Consider the following 10,192-nt stretch of genomic DNA (forward strand, 5'->3'; position numbering starts at 1 on the left):
CAGTCTGAGGGGGGAGACACAGCCCTGCCCTCAGGGAGCCCCAGTCTGAGGGGGGAGACACAGCCCTGCCCTCAGGGAGCCCCAGTCTGAGCGGGGGAGACACAGCCCTGCCTTGGGGAGCCCCAGTCTGAGGCGGGGAGACACAGCCCTGCCCTCAGGGAGCCCTAGTCCGAGGCCAGGACACATTTGCTCTTGAGCTGAGCTGCTGGAGGAACAGACCATCACATCCCTGGTTGTCTCTAAGCAAAGCCCATAAATGCTGCACAGACGCACGGAGCAACCACTGCAGCTCCATCCAGCCCAGCAGGAAACACACGAAGAGCACTCACCCTCAGCTCTTCCTGGACCAGGGGTCCCCACGGACCCCCTGAAACTGTAAGGAAAATGTGGCATAGTGGGTCATTTGGATGCATTCTTTTTGGAGAGTGGTCACCAGCTTCCCAAGGAGGCTCACGAGGCTAAAAAAGTTACGAAAAGTTGGTTCATCTTTTTCCCAACAAAAATCCTGCCAACGCCTCGCAAAAGGTGTGGGGGCGGGGGGGGGGCGCGCACAGAGAGCAGACTTGCAGCTTCACTGTTCAGTCCAACACTCAGTTCTGCCCTTTCCTAACTGGGTGACTCTGCTTAACCTCTCTGTGCCTCAGTATCCCCATCTATAAAGTGGGGATAATAATAATAGCCCCTCCTGGGGATTTTCTGAGACTTAACCAAGTCATAAATACAAAAAGTTCGAAGAGTGTCTAGCGTTGTAGTCAGTTGCAATTCAGTGCCTGGAATTCAGCGTGCGCTCTGCGCTCGCTAAAGGCCTATGTGGAATGAAGGAGGGTCTCTAGGCACGCCTCACGCTCTATATGCTCGCCGCTGCCCAACGCTGTGCGGCCTTCCTTAAGGAGAGCAGGCGGGGGACAGGCGAGCCATCGTCAGGGAGAAACTGGAATCTCAAGTAGACAGACCCCCAGAGATCCCTGGCCCCAAAGAGCAACACGCCATTTCTCCATGGAGCAATTCAACCCCAAACATCTGGCCAATACCCCGGGCAGACATTCATCACAGACACAGTCTGCTCCCAGGGCTTAATCTATGACACCCTATTCACCCTATGAATCAAATGCCAGGGAGCAGACATGGCCTCTTTCAGGATGCCAGGGAGCTGAGGCCAAAAGGTGGGCCCGGTGTCACCCAGGGAACATGCTGAGCTTGAACTCTGAAGCCCAAACCCAGCTAGACGTGCATGGGGAGTGTCTGCATTTCCAGATCCAGGGTTCCCCCAAACCCCATCCGGGCCGGCAGGACTCCCTCCCGTTCTCACTCTCCCCCGTGTCCTACCCCGGGTCTCATCAGGGCTGCTTCCAAAGGAACAGCTGGAGAGAAGAACCGGAGGGCTTTCTATCTCCTCCTGCCCTGCTCTCCGTCCAAACACGCAGAAGGGATCCGAGAAAAGAAGAGGAGGGAGCTGGGGGAGAAAGGGACGTTGGCACCTAGCCCCTGGCACTCACCCATCTCCCCTTTCAGATCCCGCTCCTCACCCGCATGCACGGTGTCCCTGCCAAGCCGCCTCACCAAGGTCTAAAAAGCAATTTGCACATGGCTTAACGAGCTCTCCTTCCTGGGGCTATTTGCATTATTATTATGACCATTATTAATTATTGCAATAATTGTCCCTCTCGTGCTGCGTGGTCAAAGGAAGAGAGCATGAATTCTGGCCTCAGATGCATCCCTGCTGGCACCTCCACAAGGCCACATGGTAATTCTGTGACTACAGAAACGTAAACAAGCTACGTACCCTCAGTTTCCCTATCTGCTTAGGGGGTCACATCCCTGCCTTCTGCAGTTGTGAGACCAGTAGCTTAAAATAGAAAAGGCAGGAAGCACATCGGACTCCTCGCTCCCTTATGCCCCCTCCTGTCCTATTCATCAAGTCTTAAAGGTTTCTACTTCAAAAACACACTCTGCATCTGTTGCCCTTCCCCACACGGCCATCACCCTGGTCTCTCCCTTGGATGCTGCGGCGGCTTCCTGCCTAGCTGTGTGCTTCAGTTCCTGCCCCAGTCTTCACAGCAACCCGAGAAAAGTTTTTTTAGAAAATGCATCAGATCACATTACTCCCATTTAACAACCCGACCCCCAAATGCTGTTAGAATGTCAAACTCCATGGTCACAAGGCCATGACCCGCACCACCCCCCATCTCCCCTCTAGCCCCATCTTTCCTCCCTCCCCATCTCTCACACCGCTCCAGCCACACTAGCCTCCCTGCAGTTTTGCAAGCATCCCAAGGTCTTTCCTGCCATTGGGCCTTTGCACCTGCCGTTCTCCCCATCTGAATCACCTTCCCTGCAGATCCTTCCCCCGCTGGCTTTCTCATCCTTTGGGTCTCAGCTCGACGTAACCTGCTCATCCTGCTTAAAGTATCCCCAACAACCACAAACTTATTTGTAGACCACCTATCTCTATCAGACACCATTGGCTCAATAAAAAAATGTATATATTTGTTATAACCCCCTCCCCACAGACACACATCACTGTGAGTTCAACAAGAGAGTTTGTCTATCTCATTCACCCCTATATGCCCGGTACTTCAAACTATGAAGACTCGGGGCACCTGGGTGGCTCAGTCGGTTAAGTGTCTGACTCCTGATTTCGGGTCAGGTCATTATCTCATGGTTTGTGGGACGGAGCCCTGCATCGGGCTCTGTGCTGATAGCACACGGCTTGCTTGGGATTCTCTCTCTCTGCCCCTCCCCCTGCTCATGCTCTCTCTCTCAAAATAAATAAGTAAATAAATAAATAAATGCCGTGAAGGCTCTCAATAGCAAATGAGGATCAATACTAGTTGTCAAAGGAATGAATGTGTCAGTCGTGTTCAGTTATTGGTACCTATTATCATTCTTAATTTTATTTAGCACATCCCAATTTATATGGAACTTCACAAATAGAATCTCTTTTGTCTTTATAACAATCTTATAGAATGTGGACGGGATCAATATTTCCAGATGGAAAGACTGAGGCTAGAGAACATCACTGACCTGGCTGAGATTTTAGAGACGGTAAGCCAGGAACCGCATTGACTTTCAGTGTCCTGCCCAGGATTCTTCAAGATCCAAAGGTATAAAGCTCTCCTTCTGGGACCTTCAGGCACTAGGCCATCAGAGGTGAGCGATATTAGAGGACAGAGGCACCTCGCTATGTTTTGCCCAGGATGTTTGCCAACTTATCACACTAATTTTGGCAGGGGGGGAACGGGGTTCTTGCCCACGAAACTGTCAAGAACAGAGATAGTCAGGGATCTGGCCAAGCTGTGCTTGGAAAATCAGTCCCAGTCACCTAACACGGGCTGTCCACTGACTGCAGGAAAATCTAAGAAGCTAGTCCTCAGAGACAGCAAACTCCAAGTCCCTGGTACCCCCAGGGAGCTCAGGTAACCTATGGATTACCTGGAAAGTCTCCTGGTGGCAGAGGTCATGGCTGTCCACCCAGCAAGCATTCCTCACTCTCTTCCTGCTAACAGAATGCACAATGGTTCAAGTATCTGATGGAAACATCCAAAGTCCTAGAAGGTAGGTTCTTACCCCTTGTTACTTTCAACTGAATTGTGTACCTCTTAAAATTGATATATTCAAACACTAATCTTCAATGTGATGGTATTTGGAGACTGGCCTTTAGATGGTAATTAGGGTCATGGGGGTGGGACCCTCATGATGGGATTAGTGTCCTTATAAGAAAAGATACCAGAGAGCTTGCTCTTTCTTTTTCTGCCATTGGAGGACATGGTGAGAAGGTGGCCATCTGAAGCCAGGAAGAGAGTCCTCCCCAGAGCCCATTATACCAACCCTTTGATCTCAGACTGACATTCTCAAGAATGGTGGGAAATAAATTTCTGTTGTTTAAGCCACCCCCCACCCCATCTATAGTATTTTGTCATGGCAGCCCATGCTAACCAACATACTAGTCTACAGGAGGATGTGAGACCTAGCTTTAGCCATTGACATAAAAAGGGAAGACTGGAAAGAGATTTTGGGAGGGATTGTGCCTTTCAGATAAAAAGAACTTGTGAAAGAGAGGACTCTGGCCCTATGCCCTGCTTCCTATCTTTGGATGCAACTGTGATACCTGGAACAGAGGCAGCCATTTTGTAACAATGAGGTCCACCATTTGGATGACAGCAGAGTAGAACAATAGCTTGGTCCTTGGTAGCAAAGTGAGCTGACACACCTGCACTGAGACAACCTACTTACAGACTCATTGGGACCAGAGAAAAATACATATATTTTGGGTTTGAGCCACTATTGGATTTTCTATTATCTATAGCCAAAACATTCCTAGCTGAACCTGATTGCTCTGTGCCCCCAAAGCTTTTCAGCCTTATTCCCCTTACCTCCTCCCACCCTCTCTTCCCATAAGTCATCTCCAGCGATGGCCTTGGGTCCAAGTGAGGAGAACTATGGGCTGGGAGAGGAGGACTGGCTAGCTACCACCATATGGTCTGGATGCTGTGGAAAGCTCACCACCATCCCATGACTCTGGTCTCTGCTCCCTGGAGCACACCTGGGTGTGCTCCCCCCACAGCCAGAGGCATTCTGGACTAAGGAAGGCCTCTCCCATCCCTGGAGAGAGAGCACACATTCCTTGGTGACATCTACTGTGGTAGATGGCCCCTACTGTGACCCCCATGGAGACTCCAAACCCTAACCCCAAGAAGCCCTCAAGGCTCTGAAGTCTGAGGAAACTGGATTTGGATCCTCCTTCTCCAAAATGTGCTAACTGCAACCTTTTGGGCAGGTCCCCTAACCTCTGGGAGCTCTGATTTCCTAAGCAGCAAAAAGGGGGAATACTTCTAAGGACGTTATAGGATTGTTGCAAGGTTAAAAAAGATACAGCAACTGTGACAGCAGAAATCTAAGATGGTCCCCAAGAGTCGGGCCCCCTGGGGAACAAGCCTGTATAATCCCCTCCCCTTAGTGTGAGTGGGACCTGGGGATGTGATGGATACTCACTCCGTGATCACTGTTGTTACTTTACGTAAGACTGTCATGGCCGCAGGGGGAGAGACCCTCCTGCTGAGTCTCAAGAAGGGAGCGGCCATGTTGTGAGAGGCCCACACGGCTAGGACCTGAGGGTAGCCTCCAGCTGAGAACCATCCTGGTCCATCAGCCCGAGAGAAAACAGGACTTCAGTCTCACAGCTGCCAGGAACCCGGTTCTGCCAACCATCTAAATGAGCTTGGCTAGGGCCCCGAGCCTCAGATGAGATCACAGCCCCTGCAGACACCTTGATTTCAGCGTGGCAAGACCCGCGGCAGAGAGGCCAGTGTGCTGTGCCTAAGCTTCTGACCTGAAGAAACTGCCAGATTACAAACAGCTGTCGCTGTAAACTGCTATGTTTGCAGTAACTCATTATGTAGCAACTGAAAATTAACATCGTGATATTAGTTTGAACCAAATGGCTACCTGAGTAGATCAAAAACGGTTGAATAAAGGCCACTGCATTTGGTTCAGCCTAATACAGAGGTAAGTGCCTAGCGTGTAGTAAGCACTCAGTAAATCCCACTCATTCCCCTGGCTCCACTCGGGAGCGCCTGGGAGTATTCTTTTTCCTAGCACTGGCCTTGACAGCGGCCACGTTGCCTCCAGGCTCCTCCTCCCCCAGAGCTGCCCTTCACACGTCTGTCAGAAGCATTGAGAGCCCATTCACACCTCTTCCAGAGGTCCAGGGCACAGCTCCTGAGTAGGCTGCCTCTCAGGCCTCAGGGCAGCAAAAGGCCAACCTGAAGAGACAGCACAAAACATCTTCCGGGCAGAGACCACAACTGCCCACCAGCCCCGCCCACTGGCTGGGCCAGGCAGCTGCTTGACAGATTCCAGAATGGCTGAGCAAACTGTCAGCCTTCTGGACTCTCCCCTCCTGGTCTTCCCTATGGGTGTCAAGAGCCCCACTGTGTGGAAATGTGCATGCCTTCTTCCGGCAGGACCCTGTGGAGCTGCAAAGGTTTCCTGTTACATAAAAAATGCAAATCACACTTTCTAACACACTGGTCTGAATCCCTGTAAGGAGACCCAAAAAATAGTGAGGACTCTGGGGGACGAGACACTGGATAGCTGAGTGCTGACTGGGTCTGCAGCGAGGCTAACAATCGGGAAAGATCTGGAACAGACCATCAGAGGAAGGAGAGGCTTGAGGCTCGCGCCTACTGGCATCTGGTCCCACAAGCCACGTACCCTACTTACCCCCAAAACAACCCCTCAGAATCTCTAAATGTACGTAATATGTCAAAAATATCTCAATAAAGCTGAGGCAGGGAGGGGTGAATAAAAATCTCTAGATGGATCAGATTGCCAGGACCCACACAAATCCTGGGATCCAACTAGAACGACAAATGTTTATTTACTCTCAGATGTCAAATATTAGGCAAATCAATTACTACTCGTGGATTAATCCATTTCATCCTCACGACCGACCGTGGTAAGAATTAGTGCACACCTTTTACAGATGAGGAAACTAAGGCCCAGGTTAAGTCATTTATGTAATGTCACAAGGACACACCAGGGATTTGAACCTAGGCAGACAGAGCCCACAGCTCAAGTTCCTTACCATTGAGCCAGACAACCAGAAGCTTCACAATGTTGAAACCTGAGTTTACTGAAGGCGGTAAAAACAAGTTTGGGAGTGGACCATAGATCAGCCCAAGGGATACACTACCCAAAGCAGAGACCCAGATATGTCCATCCCAGTGTCACATGCCTTCAGTGGAGGCTTGGCGAGGACCCCACGGTGGTCCTGTGTGGGCCCAGATGTGCCCCTGTACCAGGCAGCTTTGCTGAGCCAGTGGGACCGGCGCGGCAGGGGGTCAGGTCTTTCCCAGGCAAGAGCAGAGAGCTCCTGGGGCTGTAAGGGTTGGCTGGACCTTCCTAAGGAGCAGGGCGGGGCTGGAAGGGGGAACTGGCTCCCAGGAGTACTAGTTTCCAGTTCCCTGAAATACTGGGCCCCTCAACCTGAGCTGCCCATCCTAAAAGCCCCCTGAAATTTTCACCCCCACCAACCCCTCTGCCTGCCTTACTGTCCCTGCCCACCAGAAGGTGTCACCTAGATGCTCAGCGCAGGACACCTCTTAGCCTCCTCTCCTGGGCCCCAGCCAGTGCCGACCATGCGATACTGGGCAGGAAGACTTATGAGCATGGAGCACAGAATGTGCTGGAAAGAGCCATTCTGTGCAGCTCTGATGCCTCCCTCTGCCCCTCTTCTCCCACCTCCCCTTTTCCCTTCTCTCTCTCTTTCTCTCTCTGTCTCTCTCCTAGAACCTAGACAGTTGGACCTGCTTGAGGCAAAGAGATGGATTTACAATTTCAAGCCCACCCAGACTGGTTTTTTTTGCCTCCCCTCTGTTCCAGGTGACTCCTGCCTCCTCATTCTTCCTACCCAAACCACGCCCCACCAGGAGCAGGGCCCGAGTCGGGCTGATGGATCATGTCCCTTGAGACGCCAGGGCCAATCCCAAATTACACCCCCCAGGAACTCAGAGGCATCCCCAGGTATTTCTTAGACAAAAGCTTTGAGTCCTTCGGAGCCACTTTCCAAGAGCAGACAGGAGGGGCTGAGTGCCACTGCCTTAGAGTAATCACCGTGCCTGCTTCCCAAGCACCGAGTGCGTGCCAAGCAAGTGCAAAGTAGTGTGCTGGGTGCCTTGTGATCCTCTGCTCCCATCATTCTTCCAACAGTTCAGTATCTGCTACATGCCAACTACTCTTCTGAGCATGGGTGCTACCTCAGCACATCAGATTTCTTGAATACAAGTTTCATTGTTTGTCCTTGACACTTGGGGGTGATGGAGGCAGAAAGCATGCCCCAAAGGGTGGGGCTGAGTCCATTTCAAGGTGTCTGACTCCAAAGCCACAGGGCCATGTGCCCTCTGGCTCCTCTGCTCTCCACTGGAGCAGAGGGTTCACAGGTCTGAGCCAGGGTGGGGATCCCATCCTCAAATGCTTAGACAGTTGCTTTAGGGGAGCAGAGATGGAGTCTCTACACCTGAGATGTCTTCAGAGGCTGAGGGCTCAGGACCCAGGGGACACAGAAGACTCTGAGATTCGGACTGGGTGTCTCATGGCTGAGAAGGAGGGCTGGAAGTGGAGGGCATGAGACCTGGCTCTCCAGGATGGGGGGGACCTGAACTGGCAGAGATGAAAGAGGGGTGAATTCAGAGTGGAGAACAGGCTGTTGAGAGCTCAGCGGTGACAAGCATCCGGAGACAGCTCTGACACAAGCCTGACAAGCTGGGAGGGAGCATCAGGCGCAGGGATGTGGGATCCACGGGGAAGGAAAGGCAGGCTGTGGCAACTATTGATGGCTAAGGAGGTGAGATTAGAGCTAATGGGCCATCAGGAATCTCCCAGTAGAGCCATGGCAAGATGCAAATGGCGTCAGGAGAGAATTCTGACAGCGGTGTGCAGGACCCTGGGGGGATACATGTGGGAGTTATCACAGGAGACCCAGGAAGGTCTTGGCTTGGGGAGGGGGGCTATGTTCCACCTCTTGAGCCCTCACTCCTACACACTCTCAAATCCCAGTCCCTCCCTTTCTCGTACCTCAGCCCAGCTCTCTGGCTCTGGCTATACTCCCCCCCACCCGTACCCTCCCCCTCAAGTGCCACAACTGTGGAAAAGCGGGTTGAGAGGCCATGAGGGTGAGTGAAGGGTCTGACCAGAGAGGGGCCTGGATGAAAACAGAGTGGGTGAGTTGGAACAAGGGGATAGCCAGGACTCTGGAAATGCTATTGGTCATCTAGGGTAGGAGGAACAGCATCTCCAGAGAAATGTCAAGGTGGGTGGGCTATGCCTGGGGCCACGGTACCCCTCACAGCCCAGCCAGGCAGTGACCCGAGGCCGACCACAGGATGACTGCATTGGAGAAGAACCTCCCTTCTCCACTGGTCCCCCAGTGGAGGGGGCCTGGGGCAGCCTTTCCGTCAGGAGAAACTGGGAGAGAACCAGCTCTCAGATGGAGAAGTTACCCCCAAAGTCTGTGTGACATGACCGAGGGTTTGGGGGTGATAGCCCACAAAAATACACTCTTCCCCCGCTGCTGGACTCTAAAATTCCACACTCACTGTTCTAGTCTTTTGGCTTAAGATTTTGTGTGCCTAAGTTACTGTTTATCTAAATGGTGCCACTTTAAGTTGTTATCAGTTATCCATAGATGAATGAATCGATCTGATTCTTTTCCACCAGTTTCGTTGTTGTAGATGAAGAAAAGCTTTAAAATCTTGGGTCTAAGGTTAGTGGGTGGGTGGGGTGGAGAGGAGGGTGTTGGGGCAGAGGGAGAAGAGAGGAAAGAAGGGCCCAGAAGGCAGAGGCTGGGTAAGCCTGGGAAGGATGGGGCAAAATCACTCACTTCACCATCTGGGGAAGAGTTGGTTAGGAATAGCCTGGGCTAAGACCCGGGGATAGCCAGCCCTTCATTACCTCCCTCTCCTCCTTGGGGCGCCCGGACCCCAGTTCTTGTGTCTCCATGTCTCCTCTCAGCAATGGCCTGGAGTACAAACTTTCTGAGATAGGACCCCAAGCCTGGCTTCCCCCCTATTCCGCGGTCATCATCCGTGGCTGGGCAGGGGCTCCAGCTGGACAGGCAAGAGGGCATCCTGGAGGCAAGGCCAGTCAGAAAGGGGGCACGCGACGGTAGAGGGCTCAGCGAGGCAGGAGCCGTGGGGCACCGGCTCCAGGGGCGGGGCAGGGGGACCCGGCCAGCGGGGCGGCTCACCTGCAGGACACGGTGATCTCCACCTTGGTGGCCGGGATGCTGCCCGCCAAGGAGTCGAACTCGCTCAGCGACGCCATGTCCTCAGGCTGCTCCATCGCCTACCGCGCCCCCCACCCCAAATTAGTCAATCCCTGCGCGATTCACGCCTCCTCCAAAGCGGTTGAAACCCTGGGCTCTCCCCCAACTCCGGAGCCGGCGCTGGGCGGCAAAGGGAGGAGAGAGGAGCGCCAAGAGGGGGCGTGGGAAGTGAGAGAGGGAAGGGGGGCGGAGGGAGCGGGGGCCGCGGAAAGAGGAGGGGGTGCAGGTGTCGCGACGAGGCGGCCGGGGGGCCAGCAGAGAGGGGCACGGTGCCACGGGTGCTGGGGTGCAGCGGAGAGAGGCGGAGGGGCACGGGGAGAGGGCACCGGGAGGGACGCGCCGAGTCGTGGAGAGGGGTTTGGGGAGAGG

At 53.2% G+C, this 10,192-nt stretch overlaps 1 protein-coding gene across 1 annotated transcript in view; it reads right to left on the minus strand.

The window, feature by feature from the left end:
* Window positions 1-10,186, minus strand: part of CPNE5 (copine 5) — an 89,982-nt gene extending 79,796 nt beyond the window's left edge. Inside the window, exon 1 of the mRNA XM_029943164.1 lies at window positions 9,746-10,186. Within this exon, the coding sequence (XP_029799024.1) occupies window positions 9,746-9,840 (95 nt within the window). The 5' untranslated portion in view covers window positions 9,841-10,186. The remainder of the gene's footprint in view (window positions 1-9,745) is intronic.
* Between the last annotated feature and the right edge of the window lie 6 nt (window positions 10,187-10,192).

This window comes from Suricata suricatta, chromosome 7 (assembly GCF_006229205.1).
Source record: "Suricata suricatta isolate VVHF042 chromosome 7, meerkat_22Aug2017_6uvM2_HiC, whole genome shotgun sequence".
NCBI lineage: Eukaryota > Metazoa > Chordata > Mammalia > Carnivora > Herpestidae > Suricata > Suricata suricatta.